The sequence below is a fragment of the Diceros bicornis genome, chromosome 7 (genome assembly GCF_020826845.1).
Source record: "Diceros bicornis minor isolate mBicDic1 chromosome 7, mDicBic1.mat.cur, whole genome shotgun sequence".
Classification (NCBI taxonomy): domain Eukaryota; kingdom Metazoa; phylum Chordata; class Mammalia; order Perissodactyla; family Rhinocerotidae; genus Diceros; species Diceros bicornis.
The window spans coordinates 81,449,492-81,468,986 of NC_080746.1; the positions used below are offsets into that span (position 1 = coordinate 81,449,492).

The following is a 19,495-nucleotide window of genomic DNA, read 5'->3' on the forward strand; positions in this document are numbered from 1 at the left end:
GGATAAGCAAGTGGAAGTAAGTTTTGAATAAGGACTATCTGGATTGAAGATCCACTCTGAGGTGGTTGACATGTTCCCAGGGTCCCCACAACACTCACGTACATGAAAGAGAGATGGCTCCCAGGAGAAGGTGTTTAGGAGGGGTTTAGAAACAAACAACAACCTGCATTTTTTAGCCCCTTAGTTCAAGAATGCTTCCTATTAGCAACCTAAGTGCCCGTCAAGGGATGAATGGATAAAGAAGATGTGGTATATATACACAATGGAATACTACTCAGCCATAAGAAATCCAGCCATTTGTGACAACATGGAGGGACATTGAGGGTATCATGCAAAGTGAAAAAAGTCAGAGGGAGAAGGTCAAATACCGTATGATCTCACTCATTAAGTAGGAGATGATAACAACAACAAACAAACACATAGAGACAGAGATTGGACTGGTGGTTACCAGAGGGGAAGGAGGGAAGGGAGGAGGGGGAAAGGGATGATTAGGCAAATGTGTGTGGTGATTGATGGTAATTAGTATTTGGGTGGTGACCATCAGAACATGATGTAATCCATGCAGAAATAGAAGTATAATGATGTACACCTGAAATTTATACAATGTTGTAAACCAATGTTACCACAATAAACAAAAAAAGGAAGAATGCTACATATTTTTTATTCTTCTCTATTCCTTAGAGCATATGTTATTTCTGCATTCTTATTTATGAATTCCTAGATGCTTCATATATTAGCATTGTATAATGTTGACTTGAATTGATGTATGTTCATTATAATTTATTCATTTGCCCTATCTCCTTATTTATTTATGGAAAAATTTGGAGTTTAACATTATGGGTGACGAGAGAGACATACATTTTTTTCTGCCATGACAACACTTCAAAACACTATTGTGGCAAACTGAATTATTTGTTTTCCCACTGCCACCACCAAAACAAAATAGCAGTGTCTTCTATTGGTTTAGCAGCTAAAAAGGAGCTTGTCTTCTAGATCAGTGACCCTAAACATTTTGTATTCACAGACGAATAAAACACCCAAGTCCCATCGACACATAATGGATTGCCAGTGTTTTAATTTGCCAAGGCAGAATATTAAAAACATTGGAGGCTAGGGGCTGGCCCTGTGGCCAAATGCTTAAGTTCAGTGAGCTCTGCTTCGGTGGCCAGGGTTCGGTTCCCAGCTATGGACATACACCACTCGTCAGCAGCCATGCTGTGGCAGCAACCCACATACAAAATAGAGGAAGATTGGCAAGGTGTTAGCTCAGAGTGAATCTTTCTCAAGCAAAAAGAGGAAGACTGGCAACAGATGTTAGCTCAGGGCCAATCTTCCTCAGGAAAAAAAGTTGGCATCTACGACAAATATCACTACCACCATCATCACTATCATTTTAAGAAAGAAATTGAATATGAAACTGTAGGAAAGGAAAATATCAGAGCCTAGCTAAAATGTTCTATTGTGGCCACTTTCCTTGTCTTCTTTACCTTCTTCATTTTCTTTTTATTATAATTATAATCATAATCATCATCACAAACTTTAATTTCACTGTGAACTTGTGAAAACTTCATGACTTACAGGCACCAACATTTAGGTTTGCATTTAACATCACTAATATAGTTAAAAGAAAGTTACTAAGGTTCCCAACAGTAGTAATATCTCAATTGTTTGAAGATTACCCCTCCGACAATTCTAACTTTTCAAAACGATGCTAACATGCTAAAAGAAGACAGTCAAAAAGTCAGTTGGGTGGGTTTCAAGTCAATGTAGATGACAAAATAGAGATGCACTCACTCAAAATGTATTTATTCTTACTTTGCATACTTTCACCAGATATTTAGAGGGATTTTGCTTTTTAACTCACTGAAAATTAGAAGGCTGGAATGTACAACACATAGAAGTGATGAGTGATGAGGTGATGAAAATTCCTAAAAAATTATTTTTAAATAGCTATAACTAAGCTCAGGAAATCCAGTTGTTCATGTTCACTTAATGCAGTAAAAAGACGTATAGGTTTTATTATAAATGAATCACTGCCTAATAGAAAATTGATATTTTAATAATTAATCCAAATTATGAAGAAAAGTTTAAATTATATTCTGTACATTCAGTATGAGTATGCATTAAAAAAATGAGCACCCAAAATGGTTTAAATGGGTCCTTTCTAACACTTAAATGATAGAGCATCAGTTATGTGGACGAATAGAAGTGAAGTTGGGCAAATTATGCACACCATAGGTAGTAGTAATCTCTCATTTCCCATTGATGTTGGTCACATTAGTTTGGGGGAAAAAAATGAAAATCTGTTTTCCTAAAAGGCTATTCTGGCTACAAGTGAGTCCTGGACAGCAGATTGGAACAGCAGGGAGAAAAAGCCAATCAACCATTCATTTGAAGTTGGAAAAGATAACAGCAGTGGTCCTTAACTGAAATCAGTAGCACAAAATTAAGGATAGTCATGAAAACCAGGAAATGTCTTGAAGATGAAGTTAACGTAATAAGAGAGAGACATGGTGTCTGAAATATTATTTTGGGAAATATTGCATGAGGAAGAGCAGAGTTGTAGTAAATGTAGGGTCCTGAAGTAGAGCTATAAATTCAAAGGACTGAGGACTCAAGTGTGAGTTTTCATACTTAAGAGCCAGTACCAACCATATACACACAATGATGGCTCTTTGTCTTCTTACGCATTATGTCATTCATTTCACTTTCACTAATCATATGAAGAAAAAGAGGATGCCTTTTTACGGAAATGGAAAAACAGTCACTACTTTGTAAATAGTTATAGTAATTTGTTTGTAACAAATTCCTGCTGCTTCTGGGTATAGAGTTTAATTGTATAATCCCTAATTGTTAATATGTCCCACTCTTTCTCCTTTCCTCCCTCCCTTTCTCTCTCCTGCTCTCCCTGCCCCCTCTCTCTTTCCCTCTGTCTCTTTCTCCCCCCTCTCTCTCCTCTCTCTCTCTCTCATTGCCCCCCTCCTCCCCTCTCTTCCCCTCTCTTCTTCTCTCCTATCTCCTCTTCTTTCCTTCCTTTCTTATATTTTTCATTTCATTTTGTCTTCATTTTGTTCTCTCCTATCAACTTTCTGACTCAACAGATCATGAAATGCGGTTGGTTCATGATAGGGATGTCTGTGAAAAACTGGGTTTCTAGCATTAGAGCCTTGTGGTGGTCTAGCATTTACAATACTTTCGAGATTCTCATCTAGTTGGTGGTGCTTCTGCATTAGACAGTGATTTCGGAATTGTAACACCATCATGACACAGCTTCTCACTGTGCAAATTCTCCTACCGTGCATGGTTAGAAATGTTCTGAATATAATAGGAAACTGAATCACAGTACATTTGCAGTTGGTTCAGTGGAAGCCTTAGTCAATATATGCTTAGAAAATTATAATATTTCAAAATCATGAGTGGGCTTTATTTGTTAAAAAGGACTTTCAATTTACTAGGATGTAATAGTCCCCTGAGGGTCTTGTGTTTTTTACATAGTGTGGCCAGCTACAGTTAAAACTGAATTTTATTGAAATATAATTTACATACAATTCACTTCATTTAAGTATACAGTTTGATGGGTTTGATTAATGTATATATTCAAAATACAAAACATTTCCATCACCCCCAAAGTTTCCTCTTGTTATTTTATAATCTCCACCACCAACCCCCAGCCCGTGTCAGCTACTAACCTGATTTCTGTCCTTATCCTTTTGTCGTGTCCTGAATATCACATAAATGGTACTACAAAATTAAATTCTAGTGACTGCATTCTTTCACACAGTATAATAGCTTTTGAAATCCATCCACATCATAAAATGTTTCAGTACTTAATTCATTTTTAAAAATTGTTCAACAGTACTCTAGTATTCCATTTCATGGAAGGACCATAATTTGTTTACTATTCACCAGTTAATTGACATGTGGGGTGTTTCCAGCTTTTGACTACTATGAATAAAAATACTATAAACATTTATGTGTATATTATAATTTCTCTTGGGTAAATACGTAGAAAAAAATGCTATATAAGGCAGGATGCATATATTTCACTTTATAAGAAACTATCAAACTGTTTCCCAAAGTGACTATACCATTTTACATTCCCACTCAACTATTTTTTCAATTATCATTTTTTATGTGACTATAATAATCCACTTGCTTATGTTTTCTTTTTTCTCTTATTAAAGAATCAGAACATGCAATCTTAGATGTAGAAAGACAACTGAGGTCCTTATGTTAGAGTGTTTGAAATTGGATTTGCTCTGGAAAAATGGGAATGCATGATCATATTCTGTGGCTTACCAGAATATATTTCAATGTGGTAGCCAAACGTGTCTGCTGAGAGAGATTTCTCGGCCACTTTCTTTAAATATTACCTTTTAAACAATATGCTTCCTTCAAACAGGCTTAGGTTTTCTCTTCCTGCCTAGAATAGCTGGGAGACTGACTCCCAAAGCAGAGAATAAGCTTTTCTGTTTCACTTCCAAATTAGTTGGGCTCTTTCTTGCTTGGCAGCAAAATTTGTTCTTGAAAGAATTTTAATCTTCAAGTTTGAAAATATGGATGAAATTAAGGCACTACTCCATGTTTCTCTCTTGCAGTCAAAAAAAATCCAAGCCCAGCTGAAGGAGCTTCGTTACGGGAAGAAGGATTTATTATTTAAGGTGAGCATCTTTCTCTTCCTCCTCTAACTTGCTAGCTCAATATGTAAACTACCTAAAATATTATTTAGCTTAAATTTAATTTCTGTATTTTCACAAGAATTAGAATTGTGTTTGACTGCATTGAAGATGCTTTCATTTTCTTGCCTACTTAATTAATGAAGTTAAATGCAGATATGGTTTCCTGGGCACATTCGTAATCAAAGGCAGTCATCATTCCAAAGTGTTTCAAGTCCCTTTGTAACCTTCAAATACTTTAATTCAACACTGAGGAATATTGTCTTTCAGAATATTTACATTAAGGAGAGCATGTATTGAACAAGTTTCCGGAGATGAGATCCGCTGGTAACCTATACTCTTGACTTTCAGATATCCCTGCATAAATCTCTTTGCTATTAAGAATCTTCGTACTTAATCATTGTTGATTGATTTTGGTTATTGATACTTTTCTTTACAAGACTATCAACTCAAGACCTGTGTATAAGTAGACACCTACCACAAACTATGCATTTGGTGTACTGAGTAATGCCACCCCTCCACTCCCACCCCCTGCCGCCAAAGACATCCAATTACTAGTCCCTGGAACTTGTGACTCTTATCTTTTATGGCAAAGGATACTTTGCAGATGTGATTAAGTTAAGGATCTTGAGATGGAAAGATTATTCCAAATTATCCAGACGGGCCCTAAATATAATCGCACAAGTCCTTATAAGAGTGGGTTAAGAAGGCCTAAATAAGAAGGTTATGCGACCATAGAAGCTGGGGGAGGAAAGACAATGTAAAGAATTTTCCCCTATAGACTCCAGAAAGAACCAGCCCTGCTAACACCTTGATTTTAGTTCCATAAAATTCATTTCAGATGTCTGACTTCCAGAACTATAGGAGAATAAATTTGTATTGTTTTAAGCCACTTAGTTCATGGTAGTTTACCATAGTAGCAAGAGGAAACTAACACAGATGCTTTCCTTTATCTCCCTTGAGCAGGGGAGATAAAAGGTAGGGGCATCTAATTGTGGTGCTTGTGGTACATCTGCATTGCCAAGTGATTGAATATTAGGCTCTTAGTAGTAGGAATAACAATTTGTTTAATAAATAATAAGTACTAATTACTTTGTGTGTAATATTTCTTTTTAAAAATATTTTCACCACAATGATCATCCCAATCTATGAATGTCAGGCTTAAATTAAAAAGGGATAGATCCTCATTTTATTAAATGGTTGGAAAATTATGCAATTTTTCCAAAGAAAACAATAAGAAATGACTTTTTTCTTTGGCACCTTTATTTTTGGCTTAGAGTCGTGGGCAAGTGTTCCTGTTATGTCAAACAATATTTATTAAACACTCATTCCATGCAAGGCATGAATCTGGGCACATCTTGCCATTTCCTCTTCCATAAATATTCTTCCCGCCATTCCTTCGACTTCATTTATAACAAGATACTCCCCAGCACACCAAGAAAACTGTGAATTAGCTCACTGACCCCTACCTCTCAGCACTCTGCTCATTGTAAGTGGTAAGTAGATAAGATAAAAGTATGAAACCCAAGGAATTTGCTATCTTTAATCTTTCATGCCGAGTCTCTTGAGCTCAGGGTGTCTTAACTCCTACATTCAGCTTGGCCTTAGCTTTTTGCAGTCATCAAAAATAAATAGTTGAAATTGGCCAAAAAAAAAAAAAGTGTGTGTGTGTGTATATTTTCATTTGCAAGGAAATTTCTAGGTCTCTGTGAATTAATTTAATATGGAGAATGTAATAAACTCAAGCTCCCTAGAGCTGATAAATTTTAGGTATTAGGCTGAGAGATTTGTGTAAAGATAGAAGATCATGTGAGGCTTTTTAATCTTTTGAATTTCATTGCTCCGATTGAAGAGTTATAGAAAGAGAAGTTGAGAGAAGAGAATGAAAAGATCCAATCACTTTTAGTGATTTACTTCTTTGTAATATGCCAGTTGTTGAATATAGATTAGTAATTTATCAACATTCAGAAATTACCAAAATCAAGATTTATTGAAAATCTTTATGACTTGAAAATGAGATGTTATTTGTAAGCCTTGTTATTTCATGTAACTTTGAGAGGAGCACTTATATATGGAATCAGGTGAATTGTGTATGAACAGACCACAAAGTTGCATAAATTAGGATGCCTTCAGCTTATATTCTCCCCAAAAAGCTGTTTAACAGCAAGATTTTTATTAACTACAATAACCAGAGGTCTAGAAGCATGACAATTTTATAGCTTATTCAGTAGCTAAACAATGTCAATGAGGACCCCGAGTTTTTTGTTTGTTTTTCCTGCCTTTCCCTGTTGCTATCTTCAACTTACTCACTTGTCTTTAGCTTTGATTTCTCACTGTATTATGATAGTGGCTAAAGATGTATATGCTGTCTTCGTCCAACTGTGTACAAAGTCAGAGAAGAAAAGGGGGGGCACCTGTGCCTCAGTGTCATAATTTTTCTAAAGGAGAAGAATTTTTTCAGAAGTCTTCCCAGACTTGGTCATGTACCCACGCAGAAGTGAGACCTTAGGGTTTTCAGCGTCTATTGTGAAAGATCGCTTCTTTTAGGTGTAGAGTAAAAGGAAGAGAATTGCTGACAGGGAGACAACCAACAGTTTTCCTGTAATATACTCATCCACTCATCTTGATGGCAGCAAACTCATCTGATGTACTTACTACTATAGCACCTGTGTACATTTTAGGTCTTGCATAAACATATGCTAAATGAATGTATGAATGAACGAATACATACATACATACGTATATATGTACTTACAAACGTGCATAAATAAATAGATGTGTCAGGGCAGTAGATAGTGGATACTCATTTATGTAGCCCTAAAGGGTTTGTAATCACAGAAATTTATCCATGCACCATTGAAAATGAGCCCACAAAATATCTTTGGTAATATTTTGCTGAACCCTGAGATGAGTAGTAGAAAATTCTATTTCAAGTAGTTTGCCTAAGAATCTGTTCAATTGTGAATAGATTTGATGGTTTTTAGTAAAGATAGACTTTAAAGGAGCAGTGCTTGCTGCTGAAGAACTTAAATTTTATCTTAAAAATAATGGCACTGCAAGAATGTTGATAAATTCAGTGTCCTTATTAATGTTGGAGAGATGCCTTTCAATTGGGGACGGCTGCCAGCAGCAGTAAACATTCTCCGCTAAAGAAAGAAGGGAGCTCTGCTGCCTGTTGGTTGCCCAGGACTCGAGTTACTTTTTTCCTCCTTGATTCCGCCTGGAGCTGATACTCTCTGGAATGCCTGCTCTCTGTTTTGCTGCTCTATTTTGCTTTCACATATACACTTCATTTTTTATTCTAAAAGTATTATTTTCTCATTGTAGAAAAAAAATTTTCAAAAAGTGTCAAAAGCAATAAAGCCAAAAGAAAACAAACTCCTGTTACTCAGGAAAAGTATACAATATTTTGAAATATTTCATATTTCTATCTAGTTCCTTCTGTACTGGGCATAATCTGCCTTGAGATTAACATGTATGTTACTAAATATTATATATGATATATATACTCTGCTTTTTCACATAATTTTAAAACATAAAGATATCCTTTAATTATCATTTCTTCATAAAAATTTAAATGTATATTTCCCATAATATGTATATGCCAAAACTGACTTAACTTTTTCCTTATAGATATATGTATGTGTATTTATATGGATATGTTTGTATTACGATTTTAATTTATATTATGATGAAAAATGCTTTCATACTTTTAACTTGAGGCATAGTTTTATTGAACATGTATCTAACTGTAAAATAGTTCCCTAAAATTATCAGAATATGTATTTTTGGAGTTTAGATTTTTTTTTAACTTTATTGAGGAATAATTGACAAATATAATCATATATATTTAAAGTGTACCACATAATGATTTGACATACATAGACATTGTGGAATGCCAAGATCAAGATAACTAGCACACCTATCACCTCATATAGTTAAATCTTAATTTTGTGTGTGTGTGGTGAGAATGATTAAGATCTAAGCTCTGCTCTCTGCAACTTTGAATTATACAATACCATATTATTAACTATAGTCATGCTGTACATTTGATCCTCAAAACTTTTTTTACACTTGATAATTTGTGCCCTTGACGTGCACACCCTCATTTCCCCTCCTCTCACCCCTCTACACCTGCCAACCACCATTTTATTCTCTGTTTCTATGAAATCAGCCTTTTTTTTTCCCTTTAGATTCCACATATAAGTGATAAACAGTATTTGTCTTTCTCTGTCTGGCTCATGTCACTTCGTGTAATGCTCCTCAGGTTCATCCACGTTGTTGCAAATAGCAGGATTTCCTTCTTTGTTTATGGCTGAATAATATTCCATTGTGTATATATACCACATTTTCTACACTTGATCTTAGCCAAAAGGCTGAGAAGTGATATACCACATTTTCTTTATCTATTCATCTGAAGGACATTTAGGTTGATTCTGTAACTTGGCTATTGGGAACAATGCTGCAGTGTGGAGACATCTCTTCGAGATACGGACTTTAATTCCTTTGGATATATACCCAGAAGTGGGATTGCTGAATCATATTGTAGGTCTATTTTTTATTTTTGGAGAAATTACCATTCTGTTTTCCACAATAGCTGTACCAATTTACATTCCCACCAACAATGTTTAAGTGTTCCTTTTTCTCTACATCCTTGCCAACATGTGTTATCTCTTGTCTTTTTGATAATAGCAATCCCAACAGGTGTAAGGTATACTTCGTTTTTGTGCATCTGTCTCTCATCAACTTACATTTATCTCATGCACGTATTAAACCATTTTTTAATGAACAAAAGCATGTTCAGTGCCATTAATTTGTTATAAGTGTCAATTTATCTCCAGGTAAATGAGCTCTGGCCCTAAAATGTAGGCATCTTGCAGAAGAAGTAAGAGGAGTTACTGATTTTATTTTCTTACATGATTTGACAAGCTTTAAGCTTCTAGAATGCATTCATTTGTGCATTCTGAGTCAGTCAGGACAGGCAATATTGTTACTTTATCCTAGATCAGAAAAACAGGGCCTAGAGAAGTTAAATGACTTGTCTGAAATCATAGAACTAGCAAGTGCAGAGTTTTATTCTAAACTAAGTCTTTTGACTCCACTATGTCACATTTTTCCCAGTTATATTTCCACTTTGTATCTTAGAGTGATTTATAAATTATGCTTTTAAGAAATATTTTCTAATGCCCTCAAAAAGCTAAGGGCAAGCATGCATAGCTGGAAATGAAACTCGGCAACATGAAAATAAAAAAACATAATATCTGTTGGTAATTAAAACTGCGTTCCTTAAAAATATAAGCATTTTCAGTACAAAAATATGATGCTTTTGGCTTAGAATTGGCAGTCCACCCTACTAGTCGCTACAACTACAGGATAGGGGTATGTTCTGTGGGTCAGAAACAGGAGAAAGTTAATTGACCTTGTCCAGATCAACCCAACTTTTCAGCCTTGTTGCTCCCATGCTTAAAGCACAAGAGTCAACCAGCCTCACCTGTTTTTTCACTGTTCACCAGATAATGGAGTAGATATGCAGGTTTTAAAATAACCCATATGTTTCTCATCAGAAGTACTAACAAATTTAAATTTAGTAAACATTAATTTTTCTCCAAAAATGTTGGGAATTCTCCAAATACTGAAAATCACCAAAAGTACAGGACTTGTTAAGAAACCAAACACAGATACTTAAAGTGACATTCATGATTACACGATTTCAATCTAAGCGTCCTGACTTCAGGTTCATTCGTTGTTCAAAATTGTTAATTGAGCATGTGTTATCTGTCAAGCACTGAGCAAAGTGTCCTTTCCATTTGAGCAAGATGGCTTCATGCTTTAGCAAGGGATTTGAAGTCAAATGGATGCATTTCAGGAAGATACTGACTCCTCACAATTTGTTCATAATTTCATAGGTTTGCATATGGCATTTCTTCTTCTTTTTTTTTTTTTGGTGAGGAAGATTAGCCCTGAGCTAACATCTGTGCCAGTCCTCCTCTGTTTTGTATGTGGGTCACCGCCACAGCATGGCTTGAGGAGTAGTGTAGGTCTGCAGCCCAGATGTGAACCCGAGAACCTGGGCTGCCAAAGTGGAGCATGGAAACTTAACCACTATGTCACCTGGCCAGCCTGAGTTTGCATATGGCATTTTTATTGGAGAGGAGTTTATATAATTTATCAGATTATCAAATGGTCTATAAGCATCCAAAGTTTAACAATTTAGGAACCATTGCTTCACATATTGATCCTCACCTTCTACCGTTTTAAACGCATCCAGGCAACGGAAAGCAAAGCGTTCTCTGGCTGTTTCTTGGGCATCACCCATGCTTGTTCTCAGTTTCTGTCTTTCTCCTCCTTAGTCTGTACACTTATTAAAGGTGTATTCTATAACTGCTAGCTTATGTTATGAAATGTTAGGTGGCTATGTCGGAAATATTTTTAGAAAAAGTTTATAACTTCAAATCATGTTTTTAAATTTTTCCGTTTTAACCACATTTTCCCATTAATTCAGAATTTGAAAAAATGTTATAACATACAACTTAGGAAAGCAAAACATTTTTAATTGTTTAAGCCAGGGCTTATAAATGCGTTTAAACATGCGAGTATCTTTGTGTATCCCCATCCCTCACCCTGTGCTTATTCCATACCATGCTAGAGTGTCATGGTGCTCTTTCCCGCTGAGTTTGCACCTAGCCTCGAAATCCCTCAAATTCCAAGATTTGAAGCAGCCCCTCAAAGTCAGTCACAGCTGGTCCTCAGAATAAACGTATTTGCCATCCCTGAATGAGCTCTAAATATTTTCCCTGTAGCCAGTCTTCAGTCTCCAGCGAGCTACTCTGCAGGATCTGTTCTCCGTTGTCTTACCATTGCAGTGAATACTATTTGTCATATATTTGCGAAGACTTTGTAGAGAAGGGGTCTGTAAGCTAAGGAAGGCTAGAGAAGAAGGCACATGTGGGAATCCTTGTGCAGAAAATCAAAATAAAAACAATTAACTTTAGACCAGCCCTAGAACATTTCTCCTTGGGTCCGAGGGGTGGGGGAGCCTTGAATTGCTGATTTTTCCCACCTATTCTTGTCCTATTCATCATGTTTCATGTGGGTCTCAGCTTACCAAGCTGTCCTCCCTGCGAGGGGCCCCCAACCGTTACCAGATTCAGGGACTTGGCGGTTTCTTGCTGGAGCATGTATTGAGCAGTGGAGCTCTCATGAGACCTGTGGGGAAAATCACGCTCCTTGTGGGACTTGCCTGGGATTCTCCTATTTCAGTTCTAAGCAAAACAGCTGCCAACTGATGCACTGGTTTCTTTAGGGGCTAAATGCTTCTTCTTTCAGTACGTTAAAACAGTATGTTTTTTCAATAGGAGACATCTTCTATTTCTTCCAAGCACGCTGAAAGTTCAACACGTGTTTCTCATCAGAAGGCATCTTAGGTTCTGAAATTATAGATTAGAAATCATGGCCTTTTTAGACTCAGATTTGAGCACCCTGGAAGTACGTGTTCAGGGACGTACCACATCCTCAAATAGCTTTTCAGCTCTCATCAAAATATAGAACAGTTACAGAAGTAGCTCGCTACTAAACATAATTTTTTATTTTGAATGTAAAATAAAATGTAAAAATACAGGGAAGAAAACATACAGTAATTTCACTCATTATACAATTTTTTTAAATGCATTGTTTTCCATATCCTTTATCTTAATAGCTTGACAACTATAATTTCAGAAAACAAGAGCAAATCATTGTTCTCCTTGAATACTTCTTTTGGCAACACATTTAGATGTTCTCCTTTGTCATGGCAGGAGACATTTCAGCAGCATATTTGTGAATTTATTTGATTTACTTCATTTCCTTTCATTGCTGTTACTCAGTTACTAGGGTGTTTGTTAACCTCCACATAATAAAAGAGAAGAAGCCAATTACCTCCGAAGGTAATTGCATAGAAAGCTGCAGCAACAGACACAATTTAGAGGAATTCTAAAAAGGAGAGTTCTCCGTAAATTTCATAGCTTATAAAAAGGGCTGTACAGTTTAGAAAGGCAGGGGCAGAATCCCTCGCAGTACGCACTGGGAGTCCTTTACTTCTGCAACTCTACCGCTCCAGTCATGGTCCTGATGCAGCCCTTAAAGAAAGACTGCAGGTGTCTTAGTTTCTACCATTGTCATTCGGACTTAACAATCCTCATTTGAGAAACAAGTCAGATCAACTTATTACATAAGTTTTCAACTACACAGAAACTTCACACCAGAAGGGTCCTGTGACACTTGATTCTAGTCTCTTGCACCATGTTGCCCCATCTCCCGACAGCCTTGCCTCTGATTGTAAATGTTCAGTCATCAAGGTTCACACTCTTCTAAGGCAGATTTTTTCCTTCTTACAAATTCTTTCTGTTGGAGAGTCTCCTTCTCACTCCCGATTATAGTTGATTTTTTGTACATATACATCTGATTCCCACACAGATGCCGGGCTCGCATCTCTAACGTAATGTGTTTTTCCCCACAGTCTTCTTGTTTGGGCTCCTTCTTTATCCTTTGTCTCTATTTGCCCTTTCTATTCTCCATGCTCACTCTTTTAAGACCTCTTAAGAAGGTGGGTTTAAGTTCACGATGCCACAGTTTTTCAGTCCCGGGGACATTTGTGGTTTTAGCCAAGTGTAGAACTCACTTGAGCGCTAATGGTGAGGTCAGCTGGGAAGGTGAGGGGTGCGTTGCTCGAGCAGCCCGTGAAACTCTCGTCAGTGCTCTAGACGCATGCTGCTCAGCAAGAAGCCAATATTGACGGTCATCAACACACGCTTTTCAGGTTTCTTCCCAACTGCATAATCTCTATTTTTGCCCAAGTCACGGCTAGCATCTCCTTCCATTCTGCCCCCAACGGCTGCTCCTCCACCTCCATAAATGGAAGCATGAAAATCCCCTGAGGCTAGAAACACCCACAAGGGATATGTTAGATGATGTACAGAAACTCTGTGAACACATTTTAGGTAAAATCTTCTTGCTTAATCAGTGCTTTTTGCAATGCCAGGTAAACCACAGATCGCCCTCTCTGGGGTCTAGGAGTGCATTGCAGGCTGCACGAGGCAGAGAAGAGCGTGTCTAAGGAAGACTGTTTTACAACCTTGACTGCTCTCTCTAAAAGCTCTTACTGACACCAAGCCTAAGCATCACCTACTGTACAGTTTGTCCATTTCTTCTTCCTTAGTAAACGTAGACTGATGTAGTAAAGAGTATGTGGTTGCAGTCAGGGCATCTGGGTTCTAAGCAGTCACTTAGTCTTGTTGAGCATCAATTCCTCTGTCAGTAAACTATGGATGAAATTAATACACACACTTCAAAGTTATTTGACAGAACCAAATGAGATTAGATATGCAAATGAATTTTGCCATATTTATGCACACTCCATTATCAATGAATTGGTTTTGGTTTGGGTTTTTTTCCAGAGGGAAATTTATTTCTCAAGATATTACCAGGTCACTTTCTAAGAGTGGAAACAATTGTTGTTCTCAGTATCATTCAAGAAATGCATCTTCTCAACTCAGGCCTTCCCATTTTGCAGTCTCTGGTATGTGTAAAACCAGGTTCCAGGCCCTTTTTTCTCTGTTAAGATATAGAGCCTCCTTGGAAGCCAGGGGAAGAAGAGTTCATCCTCTTCATTTTAGGCAAATATATTTCTTTTATTTATTTATAAATAAAGGCAAAAGAATTTGAGAACATTCTGGAGAGAAAACCACTCATGTTTTTTAGCATTTAAATGGCAATCAAGGACTAAAGGCATAATAGCCTTTTAGAAATGAAATTATTGGGATATGCATATTTTTCTAATAAAGTTTTTACCTTTTTTTTAAATTAAAGAAAAGAAAATGATGTACAGACCAAGAACTAAATGCAATTTCTTAACATAATTGCAGCTGACCATTGTCTGGAGTCAGAGACATGAAAGATTACATTTTCTTTTTTTTTTACTGCCTTTAACTTATTGTTTGTGGGGATAATAAGTGGAACTTCTCTGTAACCTTAATTAGATGTTTAAGAAGGCTTTGCTATAATAATTTGGTTTCATGCTTGGTTCTAATTTGGATAAATTTGATGTGCTGATATACTGACAATTTATTCATTAAAATCTGTAAAATCTGCTATGGGGCCGGCCCAGTGGCGCAAGTGGTTAAGTGCACGTGTTCCACTGTGCTGCGGTGGCCCGGGGTTCGCCGGTTCAGATCCCGGGCGCGCATCGACTCACCGCTTAGCAAACCATGCTGTGGCGGCATCCCATATAAAGTGGAGGAAGATGGGCACGGATGTTAGCCCAGGGCCAGTCTTCCTCAGCAAAAAAAGAGGAAGATTGGCAGATGTTAGCTCAGGGCTGACCTTCCTCACAAAAAAAAAAAAAAAATCTGTAAAATCTTCTAAAACATTAAGAATATCCCTCTGGACTTTTTTTCTTTTGTTTTAAATTTAGTATAAACTATATTAACTCAATATTACATCACTCCTCCTCTTTTATGTGTTAAATTTGTTTTTACTTTAGATACATTGTGGAAAATAGTGACCCTGTATTTACATTTTCACTTATTTGAGCCCTTTTATTTGCCTGCTGCTTGGATTTTAATGTTATGTTAGTCTGTAAGAGTTCAGAAGTAATCGAGCACAGTCTTATAGATTGCCTGTTCAATTCTGGCTGTTTTGATAATAATACTCAGCTTTACTGAAGGAGGACGTTCTGCTGGTGTTTCATAAATTTTAACGTGTGTAGGGATCACCTGTGTGACTTGTTAAAAAGATTCTGATTCAGTAAGTCTGGGATGGGGTTTGAGATTCTGCATTTCAAACAAGCACCTAGACAGTGCTGACTGTGATGGTCTACGGGCCACACTTTAAATTACAAGGCCCGAGGCATTTAATTAATCTGATGTGAAAGAGTTTTGTTTCATTGTTTCTTAATTTTAAAATTCTGTAGACATTGGTGTGACAGAAAGAACCAGCATTTAAAAACAGGTGATCTTAGTTCCCTTCAGCCTTTTCACTTAACTTACTAGTGTTTCTTTTGTACATGGACCTCTGAAAGAGGATATTTGCATTTAGTTTTTAACATTCTCCTTTTTTTTTCCCACTCATCATGGTTGGCATTTCGTAGCAGGCATAGGAAAAACAAAGTTGGATGACAAGTCGCCCTGCCCTCAGCCTAGTAAGCGGGGCAGGCTAGTTCACAATTAATTTCAGCACAACATGATAACTGTTTCATAAGTACTTTATCTCCCAGTCTTGGGAGGGGGTCAGTGAGGGAAGGGTCCGAGATCAGTACACCTGTTACTACATCGGGACGAGCTTCATGGAAGAGGGACACTGGATTAGACCTTGAAGGCACTGCACCAAAGCCTATGCTTGGTAGTCACTCAGTACTAAATATTTGTGGAAAGGAAGAAAAGAAGAAAGGAAAGGAAGAGTCGATGAGTGAGTGAGGAATGCTGTCTTTACTGAGAAAACAGTCTAAGCACAGGCGTTACTATGGAATAAATCATCCATAATAATTTATTATGGACAATAAATTGGGGCAGAGGAACTTGCTGAACTCCACGGCACATGTGGAAAGAGGCAAGAGAAGAGAAGGGGAAGGCAGGATGGTGCCAAATCATGAGGGGCACTGATGATCATGTTAATAATTTTTAGAGAAAAGTGTCAATTTGATGAATAGTGCTTCTCTGGTGAGAAAACAGTTCAAGCTCCTGCTGGCTTGTATATGGAGATCAGCTTCTCTCCCTGGTTTGTTCTTCTCCGCCCATGGGTCCTGGGCACGGCTTATCTATCCAGCCAGCGGGGCATAAGCCAGCAATGCCATGTGTGTGCTTCTGACTGATCAGCAGGCCCACAGGTTCTAGTTCTGGTTCTGTTTTCTTTTCTCTTTTACTAGCTACCAACTTCAACGTCTCTTGACTTAGTAAATGCAGGACAAAAGGAGAGAGGAAAGGAGGGTGAAGATATAGAAGCATTATACTCAGAAAATAGAGCCCCCAAAAAACCACATTATAATCTAATATTTTCATATTTATTTTTAATAAGCAATTTAATGAGAATGGAAACTGTATTGCTACTTAATGGGGTGTAAAATTTTTCTCATTTAAAGTTATCTACTAGGCTGTGAAAGAAGTAGACTCAAATATTCTGGGTAATAAGAAAAAACATGGGAGCGCTTGGATTGGTCTTACCTGTTTTAGGCATTTATTAAGCCTGTGTTTTATTCACACTGGGCTCACTCTCTTTATCTCCCACCCATACAAGAGGCAGGATTGTGCAGCTCTTAAAAGCAGAGGCTCTGGATCCAGATCTCCGTGTTTTATACAGACTGCTAATACAGTATGGACTTGAACAAGATAAGTAAACATATGTCTCTTTTTTCTCATCTGTAAAATGAGATTAATAATAGCTTCTATATCATACAGTTATTTTGAGAGTCTAATAAGTTGATACAAGCAAATTGTCAACTTACAATAGTGTCTGGGACATATTAAGTGCATAATAAGCATTAGTTATTATTGTTCAAAAATGGAAGTACAAATTTTACTTTCTTTTGATCATAATATTGATAACCGTTTTCATTTCTAACAGAAGCTTAGATAAAATCCAGGTTCTTCTTACTCTTTAGTGAGTGGCATAACCTCTCTGAGCTATTTTTACAGCTGCAAAGTGGAAATCGTCGCTACACTATAGATTTGGTGTGTGCACAGATACTGTGCATGATCAGCAACCTAGTAGGCACTCGGCAAGTGCTGGTTGCCTTCATCTTCCCTTCTAGTTTGTTTCTTGAAGTATATGCAGAATGAAAGAGAAAGATCAACATATTGTCCCTCTTTTTCGGGTTGCTCATCAGCAAGCCTGAGAAAGGATTGAGAGGCACTGTTGTATTTAGGTATGAGGGACCTGAGTGGAATCCACAGGGTACCCCACTGGGCACAGCATCGTGAATCCCCTCATTATCTCAAGGGAGATGTGGAAACTCAATTTCTTTCCAGCATACATATATAAAGCTGCTGTGGCACCCTGAGGTGTTGGCTCCCAATGCAGTATATCTCATAACTCTGCCAAGCTTTCTCTTGTATCATAGTTGGGCTTTACTTCTTTTAATGCTAATTATGATTTTCCAAGACGGTGGTAGAATTTTCATTCACAATTTTATGCAATAAATTATAGTATCATTCCTTATTTTGTTTCACCTCTTTAGTCTCCCCATTGAGAGAAAAGTATGTTAATTGCAAACTCTAATTGCACAAATATGAAAAAGAAAAAAATCTTGTGCAAGTTAGAGCTAATCTGCTAGGGTCAAGGAGAAATTAATGCATTTACGTTAGATGTTTCTTAAACAACTTCTATGTGTCAGACACTGTGTTAGATGCAGTTTATGTAGCAGTAAACAATACAAATACAGCACTTTCTATAGGGAGTTCATGACTATTTCAGATGAGTGGAGGCTTTCGGTAATGCCCAGTATTCCAAAGCGCCATCATTTGTACTCTGTGATCTAACCTCCCACACACTCTTCATCCCCACCAGAGATAAAATTCCTAATACATATATATTTATTTATTTATTTTTACATTGGCTCTGTTGAGGTGTAATTTGCATTCAATAAAATTCATCATTTTAATTAGACAGTTCATTTAATGTTTACAAATTTATATGCTTATGTAACTGTCAATATAATCAAGCCATATAACATTGCCATCATTTGAAAAAAAAAAAAAGGTACCTTGGGGCCCTTTGCAATCAGTGCCCTCTCCTCCCTCCAAAACTGTTGTTTTGCCTTCTCTAGCACATCATACAAATAGAGACACTCAGTATAATGCTTTTGAATTTATACATGTTGTTGGATCTCTTGATCACTTGTTCCTTTTTAATTTCATTCCATCTAATTCATTTCTGTAGATGGGTACACCACAATTTTTTTCTCCATTCACCTGCTAATTGATATTTTAGTTGTTTCCAATTTGAGACTATTATGAATATGCTGCTGTGAACATCCACAGAGAGGTCTTTGTAGGGACATATGTTTTAATTTTCATGGGTAAACCTTGAAGTAGAATAGTTAGGTCATATGGTATGTATAATTTTATAAGAAATTGCCAAATTGTTTCTAAATTGGATGTACCATTCCATTCCAACCAGTAAGGTATAAGAGATCTCTGTGCTGTTCCTGCCAATACTTGCTTGCTTTGGTCAGTCTTTTAAATTTTACCCTTTCTAGTACACATGTAGTGATAGGGCATGTGGTTATAATTTGCATTTCCCTAAGGTTAGTGATGTTGAGTAAGGTTGGTGATGTTGAATAGTTTTTATATGCTTATTTTACATTTGTATATCTTCTTTGTTGAAATGTCTAATCAAATGTTTTGCTTTTTTTAAAAAACATTGTTTTATTTTTGTATTATTTTTTGTCTTCTAATAATTGAGTTGTCATGGTTCTTTATATATTCTAGGTATACGTTCTTTATCAGATACATATTTTGCAAATGATGTCTCCCAGTATGTGGCTTTGCTTTTCATTTTCTTAACTGTGACTTTCAAAGAGAAAAAATGTTTTGTTTTTGGTGAAGTCAAAATTATAAATGTCTCTGATACTAGAGCTAAGAAATATTCGCCTAACCCAAGGTCATAAAGGTTTGCCTCTGTGTTTTCTTTTAGACATTTTATACCTTTTGGCCCTCATAATTAGGTCTATGATCCACTTTAAGTTAAGTTTTTACGAAGTATGAATTGATGGATTGGGAATTTTTTATTTATTGATATTTAATTGTTTCAATTTCATCATAATTTATTTTTAACATAGTAATGATTGAGCT

The 19,495-nt window shown here is 36.7% G+C and overlaps 1 protein-coding gene across 2 annotated transcripts in view; it reads left to right on the plus strand.

Moving 5' to 3' along the window:
• Positions 1-19,495, plus strand: part of LUZP2 (leucine zipper protein 2) — a 439,170-nt gene that overhangs the window by 332,468 nt on the left and 87,207 nt on the right. For both annotated transcript variants that reach the window (XM_058546152.1, XM_058546153.1), the window contains one exon: positions 4,599-4,661. In XM_058546152.1, coding sequence (XP_058402135.1) covers positions 4,599-4,661 — 63 coding nt within the window. The remainder of the gene's footprint in view (positions 1-4,598; positions 4,662-19,495) is intronic.